The sequence below is a fragment of the Lampetra planeri genome, chromosome 15 (genome assembly GCF_965212315.1).
Source record: "Lampetra planeri chromosome 15, kcLamPlan1.2.h2, whole genome shotgun sequence".
Classification (NCBI taxonomy): domain Eukaryota; kingdom Metazoa; phylum Chordata; class Hyperoartia; order Petromyzontiformes; family Petromyzontidae; genus Lampetra; species Lampetra planeri.
In genome coordinates, this window is record NC_136121.1 from 1,721,743 (window position 1) to 1,746,919 (window position 25,177).

At 43.6% G+C, this 25,177-nt stretch overlaps 1 protein-coding gene across 2 annotated transcripts in view; it reads left to right on the forward strand.

Annotated features, from left to right (window-relative positions):
• TDO2 (tryptophan 2,3-dioxygenase) overlaps positions 1–25,177 on the forward strand; it is a 128,548-nt gene that overhangs the window by 78,895 nt on the left and 24,476 nt on the right. For both annotated transcript variants that reach the window (XM_078600824.1, XM_078600825.1), the window contains 2 exons: positions 5,419–5,530; positions 24,927–24,984. In XM_078600824.1, the coding sequence (XP_078456950.1) occupies positions 5,419–5,530; positions 24,927–24,984 (170 nt within the window). The remainder of the gene's footprint in view (positions 1–5,418; positions 5,531–24,926; positions 24,985–25,177) is intronic.

A 25,177-nucleotide genomic window follows, 5' to 3' on the forward strand; every position in this document is an offset into this window, starting at 1 on the left:
CCAAACTTGGGCAAAACAGCAAAACAACAGCAAGAAAGAACAGTCCCAAACAACACCAAGACAACGATACACAGTCCCTCAATAACATTGCACATTAAAAATAAAATTGCACATGAAGATGATGCTCTCCCAATATTGGCAATGATCAAAGTAGGCCTACGATGCAACAACGTGCAACACGTATAAATACAACGTTGCTTCGTTGTGCTGATAAATTACACGAGAGATTAATAGTTAGAAGCTAATAAATGGGTAAGGGTGCAGGGCTTGGAATTCACTACGTGCAGCACTACCGGTGGAAGGGATTCCACTAGAGGGAGCTCTCGAGAGCTGCTCTGGGGATACAAGGACTCCTCTAGTTACAAGCATTCGACTTAGGAACTTTCAGAGATACGAACAAATCTGCCCTTATGTCCAGTTGCCTGTTCGGACTGAGAGTCGTAGATGACGGTGGTGGCATCTACGACTGCAGAACATGAAGAACCTCCATCTACAGGCATCTCCATCTACAGGAGATTATACAACTTTGAAGACATTCCCAGTGTTTAGTGTACATGCCGTACAACATGTTTGGAATCGACAGGAGTAAAGTTGCGATGAAGATAGTCTATGGTCTCACACCAGATATCAGCACTCGAGTGGTACCCATTATTTTTTTTACTGTCTAGAACTCCCTCGACTGCACAATGGCGAAAACAAGCAATAGCTGGGTTCCACCTTTACCTTTTGATGCGTGAAGTATGCAATGACCTTTTCAAACGATTCGGTCATTATGTATTTCACTATTATTGGTCATCATAAGCAAAGGGGACCTCTAAGGTTCGGGGCTCCACGGTGGCGAGATGGTAACTATCTCGCCTGGTATAAAGGAGGTCATGGGTTCGACCCCGATGCTGACGCCTGCTGTATATTTGGAGTTTCAATGTTCTCCCAGTGGTCGTGTGGATTTTTCTCCGGGTCCTCTGATTTTTCCCTCCACATTTAGAAACATGCGTTTAGAGTATTTGGCTTCCATAAATTTCCACAAGATAAGCCACTTCATTGGGCGATCATGTGTGGCCATGTCGCTTCTGCGAAACAGCAATACAGCTCAGTAGGCCTTAACTGGTAAAATAAAAAAATTAGTTTATAGTTAAGTTTCAGGTTTGTCATCCCAGGTGACATTGATTTATTTTCTGGCCGAAGGACCAAGTGCCTCAACAAAAACATCAACAATTCTTGTGCCAAATCACTTCTCAGAAAACATGACAAACTTAACCATTTTTTAAACGGTATTGGGTCTAAACAAAATAGTATTCATGTTGAAAAGGAGATATTTTAGTTAAAATAAATATACAAAAAAACTCATGCCAGTTTCAAAATTTGAAAAATTGCCATTGTATTTGCTGGTTGCTGCCAGTCAACAACAATAAACGGAGAACAACATCAAATATTGATTGGGTAGGCAGATAACACGTCAATCAGAAATCTGATTATAGCACACTGTGCACTTTGCTGGAGCAGATATGAATGACTATGGTTTATGAGTTTCCCAATAAACTAAGTTAAGCGTGAACACTGCATGTGTTGATGTAGTTACAAAGACAAGTGCTGTAAGTGAGCACCTATGATGGCCAGTACAGCACACAAGATGGTTGGTGGACATCACCACGGCCGACCGCCTTTGTCTCCCTAGAGGCGATGTATATTATAGACCACACCAGCTACTAATTTGAGGCTGAGTCGACCTAGAGGAGACCCAGTAACGATTCAGATTATTGTCACTGGTGTTGGCCATGAGCCAGAATCAAACTTGGATCACTGGGTTCGTAGTGGAGCGCTCTAACCACTGCGCCACCGCTCCCCACCATGTAGTTACACTGATAACATGTAAACATCACAAAAACTACAAGTTAGCATTGCACCAAAGTTGGCCCATACAATATCAGCCTATCGATTGGACCAAACATCCTGCATCAATATCAGGCTCATTGGAATTGTTTTTATTCGGCCAATGCTTGTGTAGTGACATAGAATGAGTCACAACAAGCACGTAGAGCTGGTTACTGACAGAGAAAGGGAATGTGGGCGTAACGGCTGACCGGACGGCAGAGCAAAGTGTGGCAGCCGTTCTGCCAGCAGAGCATGCAATGCCATGGAGTGGGTCACTCGGGTGCACGGCGCTGGCTGCTGGCAGAAGGGGGCATATGAAGACGTGGCACCCCCGCCGGCTGGTGGAGCACGTGATAGGCCGGGGTAAAGGATGTAGGGCAAAGGTGACCGAGGGGACACGTGAGGTATAGCCCAGAACCTTCAGGTGGGTTCCAGAAGGGGGTGTAGCCAAGGGCGGAGCCGGGCAGGGGACACGTGGAAGGTGGCCCAGAACCTTCTGGTAAGTTCCAGAAGGGGGCATGGCCGAGGGTAGAGCCAGGCCACGCCGGGGGGCATGAAAGGGAAGTCCTGAGGCTGGATAAGGGTTGTCTGTCGTTTAGAGTATTTGGCTGCTATAAATGTCCACGTGGTATGCCACTACGTTGAGCTATCATATGTGACAGGCAGGTCGCTTCTGAAAAAGAGCTATATAGCTCAGTGGGCCTTACCTGGCACGATAAAAAAACTATTATGGCTGGAATTCATTAAATAAAAAATTGCATGATAAGTAGATAAGGGTCTGATTACATTCTAGAATTGGGGCAGTCTTCTGCCATTCTAGTTGTCTGCCTCTGATTTCTGGATGGGCAAGGCTCTCCAATAGTGGAAGTGAAGTGTGGGAACGCACATCTTGTAACCAGTATGGTCAGCACGGAAGAGCAGGGCACTCATTAAAAATAATATAACCACATGTGCACAATATTCTGCTGCACACTTTGTGTACCTCACAGATAATGCCCTATACTGGTGTAAAGCAGCACAGTTCTAAGACTATATATTTTTAATTAAATCCCCGGGTAAGCCTACTCTTTCGCAATGCTTTTCCACAAAGGAAAAAAAACAGACGATGCTAAACCACCCAGGAGTCACTGCACAACTGAAACCACAACCATTCATTGCAAAGCTTAAAAAAATCCAGCGACTGATTTTGCATGTTTTTTTGTTGTTGTTCCTTCTGCGTAGTGTCTCTTATACACGATTTTAAATAAAACACCAGATCAACATCACAATGGGAGCCAAAGGAAGCCAATATAAGCAGCGATCACATGCAGCACACACTTCTCCTTACTGCGGAGAACAGCATTGAACAAATCAGTGATTTTAACACGTAGGCTTTCGTGACCAATATCATCCATAATAGAGTTTTTTTTGGGTTAGATCACGTAAATATATAAATGTGTCGTTAAAACCCGCCACCACCCGACATAGCCAAATAGTAAGGGTTGTCACATAAACAGAACATGGCTTGGCTCTCCAACACACCGGTGTGCTGTACTAGTGACGAATTGGCATGTTCTGTTTACGTGACAACTCTTACTCGTTGGCTGTGTCGGTGGTGGTGGGTTTTAACGACAAATGTATATATTTACGCGATATAACCCAAATAAACCTCTTACAGATCAGTGATGTCCAACAGTCGGGAAGTGAAATCCATATGAATAATAACAATAAACAGAAACCAGCAGTACATCCTAGCTGGCACTTTACGAAATTCACGTCCTGCCACATACTATTCAGTCCACATCAAATAGTGGTTCTAGTGAAACGTACATCTAGTAATTTGATTCGTTATTATCAATATAATTATATATGAGAAAGCCTTAAATAATCTCTAACCCCTTTATGGAGTGTCATGCTTTGTAATGCGTGACCAGTTTCCATACCAGGAGGGTTTCTTTTTAATTTGGGAGGAAACCAAAGAGAGTCTAATGCACTTGAGGGTACAGTGCTGAAAGGTCTGCCTTCTCCTGATTACTTTTCAGCTCAGTGGATTTGGCAATGTTGTAATATCCATGTGATCCACCAACCCTTGCACTCGATCACTGGTGTGTGCCACCACACTTGGCAGTCAATGAATCACTCACGTTACAATTCCAGCAAGCTGGATTCAATCCCTGGTCGCATACACAACCAGAAACAATTGGTATTTGAGCCTGACCCTGGGCCTATTATGAATTGACACGACACAGCCCATGATCAGGCTTTTCAGTGACACAACACTACAATTTCATATTTAGGTGGTCAAGCCAGATAACCGCTGCTCCTGAAACGGTTATCTGTCTTGCCCGTCTGAATGTGCAATTGTAGCTGTTGCTCTGCATCTACATCAGCAGCCATTCGAAAGAAGAAACACTTGTATAACAGGGCCGGCAAAGTAAAGCAACATGCAGGTTCAGGCACGAGTAACGATGTATGCCGCCCTCTGCAGTCCCTTGGCGGTGATATAGAGAAATGAAGGAAGAGCTCGGCAAGAAATTGGAGAAGCGGGGAGATGGATAGTATGGTATAGCGTAAGAGGAACAAGAAAGAGAGAGGAAAGAAAAGCATGCACAATGCAGGAAACGGTTGTAGTCTATTTCCTAATTTGGCACCTTCCTAACTAGTGGAATCAAAGACGATCGCACCCAGGATGGTCTAGTAACAATATCACCAGGTTGTGGGTGTAGTATTGGTCCTAGAGGGGCATGGTGTATATTAAATAATAGCGCTGGATGGCACCATGCTGGAAGTGCAGTACCGGCCCTACAGACCACAGTGTGGTCATGTGAGGCCATGGCACTGGTTCACCCGGGAGGACACGTGACCGGTGAAGTTGACAGAGGGGCCCCAAGAGAGGGCTCAGGGGGGTCACCTGATTGGGACCCAGGTCCTTCCCGAGGCTTCTGGAAGGTGGACGTGGCCAAGGGCGGAGCCGGCCATGCCACAGAAAATATAAGCTGGGTCCCGAGAGGGACCGGGGTTGGTTCATCCCGGGAAGAAACCCTTCGTCTACGATCTTCGTTCTACGAGTCTTCCAGCACGTGGACCCGGGCAGATGCTGTTGGTCCCGGGTTCGTAGTAACAGTTACATGGTAACTAGTGTAGTTCGCCGGGTGGTCACCACCCAATGTTGTTATGGTGTTAAGGGGAAGTTACCCTGTGTGTTGGAACTAAATTAAAAGCCCTGCCTCCAAAGACTACATCTGCGACTCAGTTGAACCCACGACACAAGTATTAGAACACTTATAGCTCGGGTCAAGCAGGTATATCGGTTCACCACAGTCAGTCAATCGGCAGCTCGCGTGTGGTGGGGTGCAGTGTTGACCTCCCATCTTTTGCAAGATGCCTGGCCAATGTGAAAGAGTAGGCCATATGCCCTCCAGAGGGTCTCTCCAGAGCTTCTTCTTGTGAGGGCTCTTACACCAGTAATGGCATGAGGAAGATATTGCAGGGCTGCACCTTTTTCCTAACATGTGCAACCCTGCTAGTATTCGTGACTAAGCCCTCCTCCCTTTATGTCTTCACCAGCTGATGGAAAATGCCACACTGAAAGAAGAGCTCATGAATGAAATTCAGAAGCAACAGGAGACATTTGGTTCGCTCTTCGACGAGAAGCGGCACATTCATCTGATGAGCAAAGGTAAGAGATTGCTCAAGGACACCGACAACGGGATTGTTTTTACAAAGTTACAACACGAGTCCGATACCGAGTCTGTCCAGGTCTCTTCCTTCCCTCATGAAGTTTCCGTTTATATTCACGGGAATACTGACAATGACAGCTCGTTTGATCGGCAGGTCACGTGTCATATGGTTCCTTTCAGGCGAATACTCCAGCAATACTATTCTACATAACATTAGGGGTCACAGATTGTAGATATAGGTGATCTGTAGAGACGTGATGATATAGACACTTGTCCATAAATGCATCAATGAGTATTTTAGCAGGGGACGGGATTCACACAAAGACAGCGTTAGAGGGTGAGGTAAAGGTAGCATGGTGAGAATGTTGTAGAGTTGAACACGTTGGACATAGCAAGCGAGTTAATTCTACAAAACACAAACAATAAAAACATTGACAAACACAGTTTCGGTGTTCAACATTTCTGTAATGAAGCAATACACATTCTCGACAGCATTTCCATTACCAATAAGCTCTTCACATCGACTTGCAAATCAAATGACACTCGTTACAGTTGGTGTGCATGACTATTGATTGGCACGGAAAAAATGGGCTGCGTCTTCCTTGGAGGTTTGGAGTTGCCAGTCCCTAATTTAATGTCGAGGAATTGACCACGTTTGGGGGTGCGCGTGGGGCAAGGAGGGCAGCCTGGCTGATCCTAGCCAGAGCGCGTTTCTTTACTGACAACACTCGCATCTGCCATGGGTGTTGTATGTATGTTGTTTGTATGTTGAACTTCCTTTGCACCATACGTAGCCAACCATGCGAATCGGAGGTGCGGGGGAAGGACAACAAACTAAACACAGCAACAACAACAAAAGGTGTGGGACTTAGTTAATTTTAAACTATAAACAGTGCTGATTGTAGCAGCCGTCATTCTTTTTATTTTTATACAATGATGCATTCGCAGGCAGAAACTCTCATGGTCAAATTCGCAAGGGCGTATTTCCTTCAGGGATCGTTAGGATGCCTAATGAAATATTTATTTTATTAAGTTTCCTCAATGGATAAATATGAGAACACTGCTTGGAGTATATATGGATGCTTTATCTTGCTTAGATATTTACAAGATTTGAACATTAAAGTGATAGGATGAATTAACAACAATTACCACTGCTATTGCAAAGTTTGGTATGCTATTGGATGAAGATAAATCTCCGTGATAAAAAAAACTTCAGAGCAGCACTCAACATATCATTCAGAAGTTAACTGGCACTATGTGCAAGCTGACGTAAAATGTAAGTAAACACAATATTTAATGCAAACTCTTTAACAATTCATAATAACTTTGAGGGTCTCATTAAGGCATGTAATCAACGAAAAACATCTTAAGTTTGGAATTGTAGTTTATTTTTTTAACTGGTAGATTAAAATAGATTATATAGATGCTCATATTAATCCCGTATTATCTCACTGAGCCGTGGTGAATAGTGAACCCGATGGAATCCAATTAAGCCTAGTGAAGAAAAGTACCGATCATTGAGACCTGGGCACCTGATACAAATTGCCATCTATAAAACACATATTTGAGATTTGGGAAAATGTTGAAAGACAGATTCCAAGAACACAGGATCAGATGTTACTATCCTTTGTGCAAGCACTTCCAACAGTTCATGAACAGTGAGACTGGTGAAATTTGGGGAGCGCATCGTCAGTAGTGTACCTTTGGTTCCTAGGGTGTTTCGGCCTTTCACACTATACACCCTCCCCAAAGGCGGCCAGCGACAGGGTGATCAATCCTACGCTTGCGTCCCATTCCCAATTAGTCATAGGAATTGCCTTGTTGCTGATAGCCAACATCCCATGGGACTATGCATGGCAGGGGCGTCCTCCTCCCTGAGTCAAGCATTGTTGACCGCATACCTCCTGGCCCTCTCACTTCGGGGCCCAGCTGGGGTCTTTCCTCTTCATCCAGAGCCACTGACTGCTGCCTTCTGCCGCCTCCGATACAGCTCTGATTGCCGAACGCTGGCTCTGGCCCTTAATTCCCAGGTCTCTAAGCAGTCTGGTTGTAGATGTTGCCACAAAACCTCTGCAGCCCACCTCCACTGGAAAGACAGAATTCAGACCGACACCAGCACACAATTCTGCACGTGTATAAAGATTGCCTCCAGTCGCAGATGTGAGAATTCATGCGTTGACCTAGTAAAAAGTGGCTCAGTGAGGAACACAATTACAACTCAGCTATCTATTGTTAGTCTGGCAGTTCCATTACATTTGCTAACTATATATGTGATAACGTATGAAACATTGTTACATGGACACGCAATGAGGGAAGTTTCCGTGATTCATATGTTGAACACACTGGGCTTGCAATCCAGAAATTGCCGGTTCAGTCCCCCAAAATGGCAAGTTCAAATAGCTCCTCCTCTGTCCACCCAGCCGTCTACATGGTTGCACCACAGTTAGTAGATCGTGGTGGGGTAAAGTGTGGGTACTCCCACCTCTTCCAAAATGTCTAGCCAACGTGGAAGAGTAGGCCAAACACCCTGGGAGAGGGGCTCTCTGGTCGCTCTCAGTGATGTGAACAATAACATTGCAGGGTTGTACCTTAACATGTTTGTCCTGCGATATTATCTATTTTATTTCTTTGAGCTGGAATGAATATGCCAAATTCAGTGAAATATATTTAGTTGCTTCCCTCTTTTTTAACAATTTTTATTTTACCAGGTAAGGCCCACTGAGCTATATAGCTCTTTTTCAGAAGCGACCTGGCTATCACAAATGATAGCTCAACAAAGTGGCTTTTAATGTAGAAATTTATAGCAGGCAAATACTCTAAACTCATGTGTCTGAATATCGAGGGAAAAACCGGAGGACCCGGAAAAAAATCCTCGCGACCACAGGAAGAACATGCAACTCCAAATATACAACAGGCGTCAGGGTCGGGAGGGAACCCATGACTCACGACCTCCTGTTTTGCCAGGCGAGGTAGTTAACAGGGCCATCAGCATGTTAGGCCTGAGGTTTCGTGCCCCCAATTACACTGCTGGGTGGATAAAAAGGCGTGAGGGGGTGAGGGTTTAAAAAACTTGTACCATTGTTTCATCTGCCACACCGGAAGGACAAATCGAACTGGCAACCTTTGGAAGTTCAGTATGATAACCATGCTAACCGTTACACCAGGCGTGAGAGCCAACTTTCACTCGATACGTGGATCTCGGTGTCACCCGTTCTATGCGTTGACACCAATTGACCCCCCCCCTCCGCCCCCCTGAGCCACAATGTCACTTAATATACCGTTTTTTTATGGCATCGAATTCCAGTTGGCTCATTGCCATGAATATACTTTTGACATTTGGTAAAATACGATTTATTTCGCATCACTGTTATTTTCGAGCCCTTCAACTCAAGTGGACTTGTTAGCTATCGCCGCACGTAGCGGTTCGTCTACACTATCGCTCGTGCAGCCGCCACGGAGCGATCAGCGTGGTGGGCACGTCCGCCCACTCATTGACGTGTGTCTGCCCACCCACGACCACTGACACCACCCATATATTGGCCTGATTTATATGCTGTATGGCCTCCCACGGGGCAAGGACAGTGGATTATAAACAACATAAAAAGTGTACTTGTAAACACTTCGTGTAGAGCATTTTTTCCCCAAGAAAAGCACTTTGAATTAAGTCCTTTTCATAGCAAAAATAATGTGGGACATTAAATTATTTGGTTGCTTCATCATTGCTTCTGAAAAATAGCTCATAACAAGTCCACTTGAGTTGAAGGGCTCGAAAATAACAGTGATGCGAAATAAATCGTATTTTACCAAATGTCAAAAGTATATTTATGGCAATGAGCCAACTGGAACTCGATGCCATAAAAAAACGGTATATTAAGTGACATTGTGGCTCAGGGGGGCGGGGGGGGGGTCAATTGGTGTCAACGCATAGAACGGGTGACACCGAGATCCACGTATCGAGTGAAAGTTGGCTCTCACGCCTGGTGTAACGGTTAGTATGGTTATCATACTGAACTTCCAAAGGTTGCCAGTTCGATTTGTCCTTCCGGTGTGGCAGTTGAAACAATGGTACAAGTTTTTTAAACCCTCACCCCCTCCCGCCTTTTTATCCACCCAGCAGTGTAATTGGGGGCACGAAACCTCAGGCCTAACATGCTGATGGCCCTGTTAACTACCTCGCCTGGCAAAACAGGAGGTCGTGAGTCATGGGTTCCCTCCCGACCCTGACGCCTGTTGTATATTTGGAGTTTGCATGTTCTTCCTGTGGTCGCGAGGATTTTTTTCCGGGTCCTCCGGTTTTTCCCTCGATATTCAGACACATGAGTTTAGAGTATTTGCCTGCTATAAATTTCTACATTAAAAGCCACTTTGTTGAGCTATAATTTTTGATAGCCAGGTCGCTTCTGAAAAAGAGCTATATAGCTCAGTGGGCCTTACCTGGTAAAATAAAAATTGTTTAGTTTAGTACATTGCGTTAAAAAAGAGGGAAGCAACTAAATATATTTCACTGAATTTGGCATATTCATTCCAGCTCAAAGAAATAAAATAGATTTCCATGCAATGAGTTATATTTGCATGACATTAATATGTGCACTATTGATGGTAAAAACAGGCCGAGTGATGCAACATTTAGAAGTAGCTCTGTGATGTTATCTGTATGGAGATAACATCACAGAGCATGAGAGTTCAAAATTGTAATGTTTTGTTTTTTTATCTTATACTCTTCCACATTATTTGGGGAAAAAAGTTATATAATTATGGTGTAAATGTTTGGACCATTAACTTTAGTGGTGTTTCACCAGAAATTTAAAACAACAATAAATAATTACATAAACAATATATTTCAGAGAGACATTTTAAATCTTTGGGTTTAAAGGTATTTCCCATATATATGTAAAATCTGATTTTTGAAATGATGTGCATTATGAGGTATTCAGCTCACCGTGTGGTTAATGTCTGTGTCAGAACATTAAGCCAGCATCATTTTTGGGCTTGGTTCCTGAGCGGTAAAATCGTATAAGCCCAGGTTTCTCCAGTTTAGCATTTAGATTATCTACGCCCAGTCACATTTGAAAGCACTTAAAAAGCACGAGCTTTTTTCTTCTTACATAATTTCATTCAGTCCATCTCTGTGGAACCTTAACATCAGGAAATGAAGAAACACCTTAAGCTAATTCCAGTGGGAATTCATCTTAAACGGCTCTGAGACATATTCATTCCATGGAATTGTTCCTTGGCAAAGACATTACAGTAATTTACAGCAAGTAGTGATGCATTTTTTGCATTCTTTGCAGTACAAGATGCTCTGGATACTGGATAGTAAGCCACACACCCCGAACTTTTGCTCACTGGTAATTAAATCATACGAATCTGGTCACCCACACACACACACTCCTGAGCAGTGGTTCATTTAAATGATAGAATTACAGCAAAAAAAAGAGAAAATTGTCTCTGAACGAGAGTACTCATGAACATTGCCAAAGCCTTACTCTTTGCTTCTTTCGGTAAAAGTCATGTCGGTAGAAAAATAATAGATTATTAAGTTTTGATCGCATCACAAGCAATCGTCATCAGGTCTACATTCTACAAACAAAATGGGGGTACCCCAATGGGTTCTCCCTTATCGCCAATGGTAGCGAATGTTTTCATGGAGAAATTTCAGACAGATGCCATCCAGACATCCACCCTACGTCCTTCCTTGAGGAGGAGATACGTAGATGACACGTTCGTCATCTGGACAAATGGCCTGCCAGCATTGAACCAATTTCTCAACCACATCAATTCCATACACACATCTATCAAATTCACCATGAAAGTGGAAAAGGATGGCAAGCTACCATTCCTGGATGTTTTGATCGAGACCTGATGGCTCGTTGGGACACTGTCTACAGAAAAGCCACCCACACGGATGCTTATCTAAAGCCTGAGTTCCACCACCATCCAGCCCAGAAGAATTCCCCCTCCGACCAGCGTCACTTAGCCAGTGAGCTGGAGCACGTACACCAAGCCCTCAGGATGAACGGACATTCTGACCGTACAAACCGCAAAGCTATCTCCCCAGCCATGGGGAGACAACCATCTGAGGATCCAACCAATACCATCACTTTGCCATACATAGCAGGGGTTACCAATTTTTTTTTCCAAAATCTTAAACAAACACAAGATCCAGGTTCGTTTCAACACAGTACACAAAATTCGTGATTTGATCGCATCTGTAAAGGATGTGATTCGTGATATGCCATTCCCGGGTGTCTACAAACTGAGTTGTGGCTGCGGCAGCAGTTCCATTGGGGAAACGAAACGACATGTCTCGGACCGCGTTTGCGAACACAAGGCAGATCTGAAACACGGTAGGACCAATACCTCTGCCGATGCTGATCATTGTTTTAACGCAGTGGGCTCACACGAAATTGACTTTTCCAAGACGAAGGTACACTGAAAACCCACCGGCTATTATCAGAGATTTGTTTATGAAGCCATCCAGATATATAAACACGGACACAACTTCAACCGAGAAGATGGGTACAAACTGAGCAATCATTGGAAGGACGTTATTAACCAGGTAAAGTCTTAACTGACTGTGCTGTTTCCATCCTACCTGCCTATGTCAGCTGTTATTTCCGACTCTCTGTGTGTCTTTCTCTCTCTCTCTATCTCTCTGTGCATCTTTCTCTGATCTCTATTCCAGTGACCCAGGTGCTGCCGCGGGGTCCACTTTCTGCCCCGCCTCCTCCCCCCCTTCTGTCTACCCCCCTGCAGCCGATCTCTCAGATCTCTCCAGTGCTGCCGCGGTGGTCCAATTTACTCCAGTGACCCGGGTGCTGCTGTGAGGTCTACTTTCTGCCCCGCTTCCTCTCCCCCCCTTCTCTCTCCCCCCTTCTCTCTCCCCGCCTACTGCCGAGGCCTGTATAACCTCGTGCCACGGCAGATCTCTCGGTTACCTCGGCAATTCTTTCTTGCTGTGGTTGTCCTACCTCATGACGATTGCTTGTGTTGCGATCGAAACGTCGTGATCTATTATTTTTCTACTTACGTGACTTTACCGAAAGAACCAAAGAGTTTGGATTCCTGCAGTCACGAAAGCTTCAACTCAAGATTGCCAAAGCCTTTTTCGTGTTCTTTTTCGTGTTCTTGGTATTAGTAATATGTGGTAATGAGTTATTTTAACAAAGCCCTTTTGGTCGGTTACGTTGACCATAAGACGGAATTAAGTGCATCTTTTAAAAATAATTTTCCTTTTGCACCGTCTGTGTTTAAATGTTAACGTATACAGCGCGTTGTGATCTTCAATGAAAGGAGCTCTTTTCAAAGTTAATAATAATCATCTTCACCTTTTATAATTTCTTGCCTACCACTTTGGCCTAAATCATGTAACATTCTCTCCACGCAGTTCGTTCTGATGACAGCCTTCCAGTCTATTCCATTTCATTTACACGCCAAGTTCAACACATGTCTAAAAACATTTATATTCAACAGGAGTATACTGTTCAGAGGCATGTCCTGCATGCATTTTAACCTACATCTTTGGTGCTGCATAATTTTTTTTTCATATCACCAATTGAAAACCCAATTATTTAGAAAATCAATGTTTAATCGGATCATAATTTTATTTTATCTTTGTTATGGTTCATGTTTATTGTATTTATTGGATTTATGATTCCAAATCAATGCTGTCATGATCAATTCAATGCAAGTGGTTGCCCTTTGTCAAGGTGACAAGCCAATGAAGTGTATTACCTCAGTTGCTAGACAGTGATAGGTAAATTAAACTAAACTACTTTATTTACCAGGCAAAGCCATGAGCTCTTTTTCAGAAGCAAGCCGGCCACAATTAAGTGGCCTATCTTGTGGAAATTTATAGCATCCAAATACTCTGAATGCACGTTCATTCTACAAGGAAAACTTGAGGACCTGGAGTAAAATCAACGCTACCACAGGGAGAACATGCAAACTCCAATTATACAAGCGTTAGGGTCGAGATCGAACCCACGACCTCCTGCATACCACACGAGGGAAATAACATTACGCAAAAATGGGTAACCATTGTTACACAGAGCACTATGCTACTTCCACCTCCCGAGATAGCTCCAGCTGAAATTAATACTGGTTACCAGTTGAGTGACAGACTGCGACAAAAAAATTGGCCCAGGCATTTGTAAACACACCGTCCGAAATTGGGGCTATTGGCGTCGATTTCTTTATTTAATTTTCAATTGGTTGTGCACAAACTCTTTAGTACTTGTAGACATGTTGTGATGCGATGTATTTGCAGGATTTTGTCGTGCGATCTCATTAGCCCATTTGGGCTGGGTCCAAAAAACAAATGGCCCTGGGGTGAGGAGGAATCTTTGGGGTGGCCGAATATATACGAGTCTTCATGCCAACTGAGAGCACAAATAAGCAATGAAGCATTCACATCAGAGGTAATAAAATATTTAAATGAAAAAAATCTATATTTTTTAATATGCTGATCACATTTGCGATTTCCCCACACACACAGGTCCTCGGAATGGGCCGGCGCACCGGGCATTTGCCCTATGGACCACTGCCCTTATCGCCCAATCCGAGCCTCGACTTACCCCAGTACCTTGTTGCTTATAATTGCGATTATGTGTGTGCACTCCATGACACAGATTAACAATTACCTCTACTTGTGAATTATCTTGCAAGAGTTATTTAATCCCATTAAAGGCAAGTATTATGCTTTGGTTACGTGCCATCAGCTGCATGCGCACTGACACAACGGCAAGTGCTCACGAAGCTACCCAGCTAACAAGTGTGCGTCTGTACTGATTTCTCGATCTGATTAGCATCGCATTTCAGGTGTTATGTAAACACGCAAGTCAGAATATAAATTGGGGTCAATTGTAGTGTGCCCTGCATTTAGTATTTGAATGCACCAGTGCAAGACAGTTCCCTTCAAATAATAAATTCCGTCTGCATGATTGCGACATCGCACAACGTTATGTATTGTAATCGTTTATTACTATGATTATTAAAACTCTCAGATGCATCACATTGCCAGCCAATTTATGTAGCAGACTTGAGCACCGTAATTGCTTGGGCTGTAGTTTCAGTTCTTTTTGGTATTTCTAACAAGGTCTCTGTGACCTAGCTAATGGCGTTCGTTAATGTAAAAAGCAATTCAAAAAAACACGGAAGTGGCTGCCTCTGAAATGCAGGTTCACAAAGCAATTTGACAGAAGCCTTGCACCTGTAATGCTTCCAGCACAAAGGACAGTGTGCGGTGCTTGGTACAGATGCATTTTCTGAAGGTGGCTTAATGCGTAATGCACCTTTTGTATTCATGCTGGGCTGAGATGATTTTAAACGCATTCTTCTTAAAACGCGTCGAAAAATTTCGATGCGTTTTGGACAAGCTATGAAAAAACGTGTGCCGAAAAAGGCTACTCAAAAAATAAGTAAAAAAAGCACTTAAAAAAACCCAAAACCTCTGGGCGGATCACTGTCTTTTTCTTCCACGCGTTTGTCCCGCTCATGTGGGTCTGCTGCCCTTGCCAACCATCTCTATGCTGCGCTGTCCTGCGCCATCTCTCTTTCCGCTCCTCGGGCCACCATGTCTGGTCGTACCACATCACCCCACCTCTTCTTCTGCCTTCCTATTGCTCTCTTTCCTTCCACTTGCATCACTTGCACCTTCTGACCTACATCATTTTGCTGTTGTCTCTCCACATGACCGAACCACACCAGCCATTTTTGTCTCATCTTCTCCGTGTTTTCTACAACCTTGAGGCTTCTTCTCACTTCTTCATTTTTCACCCCGTCCTTCCTTGTTAAACCCAACATCCACCACAACATCCTCATCTCTGTGACTGCCATAGCTTGGTTCTCCCTCTTTCTTGTGCCCCAGCACGCGGCCCCATGGAACAGCACCGTCCTCACTACCGTCTTGTACACTTTTCCCTTCAGTCAAACTGGGACCCTCTTAAATCTTGACTTAAAGCTTTCGTGACTGCAGTAGATAGGTTCTAAGAAAATAACAAAAAATAACAAAAAACTACGACGTTTCGATCGCAACACAAGCGTTCGTCATCAGGAAGAGGGGGTTAGCTTATAAAGGTAAACTGTTTATAAAGGTTTGAAATGGGCATATCCAAAATGTCAGCCGCCAATGTAAGTGGTGGGCAGCGACCGCGATGGTGGTGGGCTTTCCCACCAATCAAAGGGCTGCCCAGTAAAAATTACCATGATAATGTAAGATGTGAGAGGCCTCCATGGCGGGCGCCCTGAGGTGGCTATGTTAATGTGAGAGATTAGCATGTTAATGGAAGATCGCAAAGTAAAAACCTCGAGCTCGGTGAGCGAGGTGGCTGTGTTAGGGTGAGAAATTTAACCTGCTAATGTAAATTCAGAGAGCCGAAAATAACAACTAACATCAAAAATAGTCGGAAATACATCGAGCTTCATGGTGTCGAGTTTTGATGAGGGAATTCTTCTGGGAAGGATGGTGGTGGGAGTCAGGTTTTAGATATGCATCCGTATGGGTGGCTTTCCTGTAAACAGTGTCCTATTGAGCCATCTGGTCTCCTTTCGATTAAAACATCCAAGAATGGCAGCTTGCCATCCTTTTCCACCTCCATGGTGAATTTGATGGCTGGGTGTATGGAGTTGATGTGGTTGAGGAATTGGTTCAGAGCTGGTCGGCCATGTGGCCAGATGATGAACGTGTCATCTACGTACTTCTTCCACAAGGATGGACGTAGAGTGGATGCCTGTATGGCATCTTGCTCAAAATTTTCCATGAAAACATTGGCCACAACTGGAGATAAGAGAGGACCCATGGGGGTCCCTTCAACTTGTTTTTAGAATGTTCCATTCCAGGTGAAGTAAGTATTGGTGAGGCAGTGTCTCACAAGGGCCGGTACCTCCGCATTCAGTCCTTGTTGGACCAAATCTTCAATGATTGCAATGGTGTAAGCACAGGAACTTTGGTAAACAAAGATACTACATCGAAACTAACGAGAAAATCACCTGGGATAGTGAGATGTCCTTAATTAACGATACCAATTGAGCTAAGTTAACTACAGATAAGGTGGTCTTACCAGTGAATGGTTGTAAGGTCTCAGATAGAAAATGTTGGAAATATTTTTGGTGACCCCTGCTATGTATGGCAAGGTGATGGTTTTGATTGGGTCCTCAGATGGTTCTTTCCCAAAAAAATTCCAAAATCATGAGCAAACACAACATCCAGGTTAGACTGAACACAGTACGTAAAATTCGTGATCTGATCCCATCTGTGAAGGATGTGATCCCTGACATGCATACCCCAGCGTCTGCAAACTAAGCTGTGTCTGCGGCAGTAGTTACATTTGGGAAACTAAGCGACATGTCTCGGACCGTGTTTGTGAACAGAAGGCAGATCTGAAACATGGTAGGACCAACACCTCGGTCGTGACTGATCATTGTTTTAATGCGGTGGGCTCACACGATATTGATTTCTCGAAGACGAAGGTACTTTGCAAACCCACTGGCTATCAACAAAAAATACGTTCATGCAGCCATCCATATATATAGACACAGACACAATTTCAATCGAGAAGATGGGTATAAACTGACCCTAATTGGAAGGACGTTGTCAACCAGTTTAAGTAATAACTAGCTGTGATGTTCCCATCCTACCACCTTCCGATGTTAGTTGTTATTTTCGGCTCTCTGATTTTACATTAACAGGTTCAATTTCTCACCCTAACACAGCCACCTCGCTCACCGAGCTCAAGGTTTTTGCTTTGCGATCTTCCATTAACATGCTAATCTCTCACATTAACATAGCCACCTCAGGGCGCCCGCCATGGAGGCCTCTCAACGATCTTACATTATCATGCTAATTTTTACTGGGCAGCCCTTTGATTGGTGGGAAAACCCAGCACTGTCGCGGTCGTTGCCCACCACTTACATTACCATTGGCTGCTGACATTTGGGCTATGCTCATTTCAAACCTTTATAAACAATTTACCTTTCGAAGTTAACCCCCTCTTCCTGATGATGAACGCTTGTGTTACGATCGAAACGTCGTAGTTTTTTGTTATTTTTTGTTATTTTCTTTGAACCTATCTACTTAACTTTACCGAAAGACCCTCTTATCGCACGCCACACCAGTCACCTCTCACAATTTCAGCCATCCAGACCTTGTTCTTGGACGGATTACTGTCCTCTTGCTAAATCAGCTGCGTGCGCTCAGATACATCCACCGGTCTACCACTTGGTCTGTCGGTGGAAACATCAGGTTATCTGTGTTGGACATTATTCCTCTAAAAACATATAAACAAAGCATATTTAATTTGATTTACGTATTTCATATATGCAAAAGCGTGTGTGTTTGGGTTGTTGAGAAACTTATTTGAAAAACAGAGGAGTGTGCAAGCTTTCCAGGATTTGCAGAGAGAATAATAATTGAAGCCCTTGGAGGCCTTTACCCATCCAAGCGCTCTTGTCAGGGCACTCTGTGTTGATTCTATATTCATTCAACATTTACTTTCCAAAATAAACTAAATAAAATATTGAGGCCCATCATAAAATATCTTCACCTATTCACATCCAGCAAGCCTCAGCCATCTAACCCTGCTTCATGGTGTTGATAAAAAGTAGTTTAGTTAATCTTAATTTTTGTTATTTATGCATTACATTAAATATGAGTCTGTGTTAATGATGTGGAATTGAATACAAATGTAATGATGTAGCATATATTTATTTAATCCATTGCAGTGTACTTAACATTCCCCGTAACCAGAAAGGCTCTCCCATCAACTAGTCTGGCTTCTGGATTTTTTTTACTGAACTTCAAATCCAGTTTTAATGAAAACAAGTACAGGTGATTGAATAACCTAGTGGTCAGCATGCTTGTAACTGATTCAGGTAACATGCAATTTGCTAAGTTAATTTATTTGGACTGAATGCAACGTCCGAAGCAGCTGGGATCGATATTTCCCGTGATGCGCGATTGGCTGTCAAATTACATCCAGGGAGCCCCGCAGCACGAAAGAGACATTTTCTCCCATTTCTTTTGGTTTGCCCCAGGGGTGTTGGGCTGTGGTGCTTAGTGCCACTGCATTAGCTGTGGTGATAAGGCGCAGAACAAAATGCATGCCCAGGCCCTGTCTGTTGCAGAAACCTACGAAGAGGCAATATTCCCCGAGACGCTGTCTTGCACTGCTTCAAATGACCCTCTCATTGACACACTGCACACGCGCTACAACTGAACATTCATGATAAGTACGGGTTAAATAGAGCAGCCCTGCAATATCCTGTTCACGCCACTGCTGGCGGAAGCGCTTCCACTTGAGGGAGCATCAAAGAGCTCCTCCAGAGGGGGTTTTGGTAGTGTGGGAGTGCCCACACTTTACCCCACCACACAATCTTCAGAACGATTGTTGTATATCTATTTACATTCATAGAGTTGTGGGGTAATTTATTACTATTATTGGTATGCCTATTGCCCAGGAAAGCATCACTGCATCGCAACCCTTTTTTTCAGGAGGGTTCTGCCAAGTTGTCCTTTGTAGGGATTTAAAAAACGTATTTGCATGCCCTGTTGTTTCACCTGCCGCACTGGAGGTTTGGAACCCGCGGCCTCTGGATGTCTAATGTGCGGACCATGACCCCACCACGGCAGCATCCAAAACATACATAGCGAAACGAAATGAAAAACAAAAAAATTAGTAAGCAAAACATCGAAGCAGTAAAAATAAATAATTTAACTTCACATACCATATCTATTCTGAAATGTCCAAAATACTTACGATAATTTCTTATTTGGTTGCAAGCCTTGCCACAGATACATGTAAGAGTTGAATTAATTTCAAATAGTGAAAGTGCGTGGAACGAGATATCACTCTGCAATATTTAGGCCACAATTTAACAATATCTTGGCCATAGGGGAATGTTAATCTATGTGTAAGTGGTACAGGAAACCAATGATGGATGTCACTGTGTTGCAGTGGCTGTGCAAGAGGGTGGCTCTGGGCGCGTTAGTGTGCGGGTGGGGGACGGGGGGGTCGCCTCCCCATCCAGGCGAGCAATGCGACGGGGGGCTCGCTCGTCCCTGTCCCTGGCCCCGGGCTCGTACTGTAGGCTCCATATCGTGAACAGGGCAGGCGAGGCATTCGCAGCTGCTAGATTGCTTTCACCCGAGGGGAATTGTGAAGTAAAGCAGGAATGCTACTATAACTGTCCTCTTATGAATAAAAAATTATATATTTTACCAGGTAAAGCAACACTGAGCCATGTAGCTCTTTTCCAGAAGCGACCTGGCCACAAATTATAGCTCAACGAAGTCGCTTCAGTTCAACACGTAGGCTTTCGTGACCAGTATTATTATCTATATATATAAAAGTCAAAAATTGTTTGTGGGTTTGTGATGGGGTTTGTTTGTGTGTTCGCGCGCTTGCGAAGGATTTGGCTCTCCAACGGTGGGGTTTATTTAAAATAAAAATAGCTAGGTACCACGCCGTAAGCCCCGCCGTGAGCAAGCGCTATTTCTTTTTCACATTCGTCAACTTTTAATTACTTTAATTAGCGATTTAGTGCAATTTTTGTGTGCTTCCTGTTTATTTATTTATGATGCGTGCACGACCATAGCAACTCACGCGCCTTTGGTGGGAGGGACAGCCCATGCCAAGTCGCGCACCTTCGGTGGGAGTGAGGGGGACAATTCTATAAAAATACACTAGATGCTCAGGTAAATTCTTCACTGTGTGAGGTCCCCCCCACCCTGATGCGTGCAGTTACTACTATACAGTTGGTAGATGCTATTACTGCAGAATGGCCGGGGAGATTGTGTCAGGGGGTGGGGGGTCAGAGGTAGCAGCCCAGCCCCAGCCTGCCAAGGTGCCACCTCGGCCGGCTGGACAATCTAGGCGAGGCCGAAGGCTCTGCACGGGACTAGGCCTCACCACGCCACTCTGTCAGGTGAGTACTTTGTGCTATAGAGTCAACAAATACTGATATAGAGTCAGCATGTACTACTGTAGTGATAGCAGGTACCACCACAGTCGGTTTGCACTGCTGTAATTATAGCAGGTGCCACCACAGTCAGTATGCACTGATGTAATCATAGCAGGTACCACCACAGTCAGTATGCACTGCTGTAATCATAGCAGGTGCCACCACAGTCAGTATGCACTGCTGTAATCATAGCAGGTACCACCACAGTCAGTATGCACTGCTGTAATAATCGCAGGTGCCACCACAGTATGCACTGCTGCAGTGAAAGCAGGTACCACCACAGTATGCACTGCTGTAATCATAGCAGGTACCACCACAGTATGCACTGCTGTAATCATAGCAGGTACCACCACAGTCAGTACACACTACTGTTAGATTTTTAAGAGTAGTTTTGAATAATTTTTTTGGCCCGGGCAACGCTGGGTATATAAGCTAGTTCATAATACAGGTTTTTTGGGTAATATCGCGTTAATTCATAATGTGTCGCAACCCCCAACCACCCTGCATGGCCAATCAGTAAAAAATGTGTCACGTTGACAAAAGACAAATAGTTCTCTACATTGGCCCACAATTTGAGTACGACGTTTCGCTGGAAATTACATCGAGCATCTTCGGGCGATTTGCCAGAATAGTGAAGCCATCCACCTGCCTCCGGTCTTAAATAGTGGAGGATGATGCCATCATTGTTGAACCCCATCCAGGATTCGAGATCAGAGGCGGTGGGGTTGATATAATAGATCAGTAATTAGCCACTTAGCATGTGACTCACCTGTAAGGGATTGCAATATGTGTTGTATATTCCTTAATAATACGCTTCCAGGCTGCGCTGAGTCTATAGCTATCACAGCGATTAAAATTATTTGAATTCTTCTTAATTTCAATTGATTCTCTAACTAATCTAGGCCAGTGATAATTAGCTCTGCATAACACTTCAATTTAATGTCTTTGTTGGCAAGCATGCTCTGCCACTGCTGACAGCTGTGTTTGGGAGAATTTATCACGTGAAATTTTTTTCGCAGCCAAATACTCTAAACCAGTGTTCTTGATTGCAAGGCCCCGTGGGTCACTGGCGGCCTTTAGTGTGGCCCCTGACGTGCGGACCCCAACAATACACAAGGAGTGAAAACATCCCATCATGCTGTCAAACCAAATGGTTTCAAATGTGTGGCGGCCTCACACTGATGTCTTAACGGCGAAAGTGGCCCCTCTTTTAAAATAAGTGACGAACACTGCTCTCAGCGCATGTCGATTCTAAATGTGATGGGAAAAACCGGAGGACCCGCAGAAAAATCAACGCGACCACGGGGAGAACATGCACATTCCAAATGTATAAGCGTCAGGGTCATGATCGAACCGACGAGCTCCTTCATAGAATGCGAGGGTGATAACATCTCGCCACCATACCACATCATTTGGAGTGAATTAGAGTTATTTTATTTCACCTGAACACCTTCAGACATAGCAAACCAAAAAGTATTTGTAGTGGACTTCATGGTAAAAATAGTGCTTTATTCGGTCATATTAAAACAAATATAATATACTTAAGGTAAGATAAACCTCTCAAAGCCACTTCAGGGTAGAGGTTTTCCGGTTGTGGAGGATGTTTGACGTATTGTAAATAATTGACCAACATCAACATCCGTGATCAATCCACTGCTGGATGACAGAACCCCCAATGTGTCACCTAATTAATCCATAGCGCCTACACATGAGCTGAATGACAGTTTGTCATAATCCCCTCTTGCGATCTATCCTGCCCAAATCCACTTACTTTTATTTACAGTTTGAATGTCACTAATCTGTCTCTCAATGTCATTGCCATGTAACGTATAAAATAACGCCAAATATCGTAATTAGGCTACATCAAGTACATCATGTCTCCAACTTACTGTGATGGAAACTTCTGGAGGATGGCAATGTTATCCAACAGTTTTTTTGCTCAATCGTGCAAGCTGTGTGGCTCCATCTGGAAAACGTAATAATATAATTATTATATTTCGATTTAAAGCTTTCGTGACTGCAGGGATTCATCTTCTTGGTTCTTTCGGTAAAGTCACGTAGAAGGGAAGTAATAAAATAATAAAAATAAAACATAATAAAACAATTCTCACGACGTTTCGGCCACAACGCAAGCAGCCGTCCTCAGGCGAAGAATGAGAACATTATCAAGCTAGGAGCTTATATAGGTGTAGCGAGGAGGAGCGCCTTAACAAAAGAATGTGCATATGAAGAGGAATTTAGCATACCAATGGGCAATGCATAGGAGGTGGGCGGAGGGGTTTCAAAGTCGCATTATGCCCATGCATTATGCAGGATCAACAGCACCACGGGGGGGCGCAAGGAACAGCGTTAATAAAGGAAAGGAATGTTAGTGATATGTAGCTGCATTTGCCAAACAACCACGTAGAAAACCAAAGTGAAAACTACATAAAAAACTAAAATATAAACTGATACTTACTATACTCTACAATAAGCTGAGTTACTAACAACAAATAATAAATTACAATTCTACGTCGTAAGAAGTATATAATATACTTCCATCTAAACTTTATTCTCTTAGCATATACAGTACTATATACTGCCATAGATAAACCCAACATTAAATTATATACTGTATTGCTGTAAACCACCCTATACTTTATACATTTTAATATAACACTGTATTATTTAACTCACCCTAATGTGTATCGAAATGGTTTATTACGTCCTTCCAATGATTGCTAAGCCTGAATCCATCTTCTCGGTTAAAATTGTCTCTGTGTTTGTATATGTGGATCGCCTCATGAACGAATCTCTCATGATAGCCAGATGGCTTGCAGAGAACCTCCGTCTTGGAGAAGTCAATGTCATGTGAGCCCACTGAGTTGTAACAGTGGTCTGCCACGGCTGAGGTGTTTGTCCTACCGTGTTTTAGATCAGCTTTATGTTCACGAATGCGGTCTGAGACGTGTCGTTTGGTTTCCCCAATGTAACTGCTACCACAGAGGCAACTTAGTTTGTAGACGCCAGGGTACTGTATGTCTGGAATCACATCTTTTACAGACGGTACCAGATCACGGATTTTATGTACTGTGTTGAATCGGACCTGGATCTTGTGTTTAATCAGGATTTTGGAGATCTTTTTTGTGACCCCAGCAATGTAGGGTAAGGTGATGGTCTTGAAAGGCTCCTCAACAGGATCTTTCTTGATGGTTGGAGTGATGGCTTTGCGGATTGTGTAGTGGGAGTAACCATTAGCTTTAAGAGCTTGGCGTACGTGTTTGAGTTCACTGGAAATGTGTTCATGGTCGGAGATGCATTGGGCTCTATGATATAGAGTCTTGATGAGGGAATTCTTCTGGGATGGATGGTGGTGGGAATCCGGTTTTAGATAAGCATCCGTGTGGGTGGCTTTCCTGTAGACAGAGTGGCTCATTGAACCATCAGGTCTCCTTTTGATTAGGACATCCAAAAAGGGTAGCTTGCCATCATTTTCGACTTCCATGGTGAATCTGATGGCTGGGTGTATGGAATTGATGTGGTCGAGAAATTGGTCTAGAGCAGGCCGGCCATGTGGCCAGATGACAAAAGTGTCGTCTACGTATCTCTTCCATAAGGTCGGGCGTAGAGTGGCAGTCTGGATGGCGTCCGTCTCAAATTTCTCCATGAAGATGTTGGCTACAACCGGAGATAGGGGGGAGCCCATATGCACATTCTTTTGTTAAGGCGCTCCTCCTCGCTACACCTATATAAGCTCCTAGCTTGATAATGTTCTCATTCTTCGCCTGAGGACGGCTGCTTGCGTTGTGGCCGAAACGTCGTGAGAATTGTTTTATTATGTTTTATTTTTATTATTTTATTACTTCCCTTCTACGTGACTTTACCGAAAGAACCAAGAAGATAATTATTATAATTCATAGACTAATCACAGAATACAATACTTATACTTAATGCATTGAAAAATAGCATAAAAACGACGAGTCGGTGTTTTCTTTCAATGATCGATCTCCTTTCTGCTTAGCTTTGCCTTTGCCGTAATTTTACCTTACAATTTATGAGCTTCAAAGTCAACAATTTGTATGTTTCACCATTACGCATCACTTATAGTGCACCTGCTATTTAATGACAAATTTCCTTGATCTCTACTCTCACAAAAACTCAACACATGCATCATTGACACTATATATATAAAACAGGTAATGACCCTTCTTCATTGCACATGTTGAAGGGCCATACCTTTTAATGCGTTGTTATTGACTTTATTTGTACACCATCGCTGGACATTTGCGAAAAAGAGCTTCATAGCTCCAAGAGATAAACAAAGATTATCATTCTGACTGCCGACGCAGCAGCATCATCACCGCCCTGCTTTCTCACAGTGATGCCAGCGAACACAGCCGTGTGTGTTGCATGCTCATAAATTTAACTTGCATGTGGATTGTCTGATGTGTTTTTCAGGAACTCGACGACTGTCATACAAGGCCCTGCAGGGAGCCTTAATGATTTACTTCTACAGGTAAAAAAACAACGTGTGCGCACGTGATCTCTTGTACGCATATTAGCAATCTACAAAGAGAACATGAAGTATCACTTGCAATTCCGCAGAGATGTCAAGGGGCAGGAGAGCAGAGTAATTCTGTCGTCAGAAAATGGAAAATGTAACCTAGGTCACCGCAGCTCTGTGACAAGGTGTCTGTCCTACGCACACC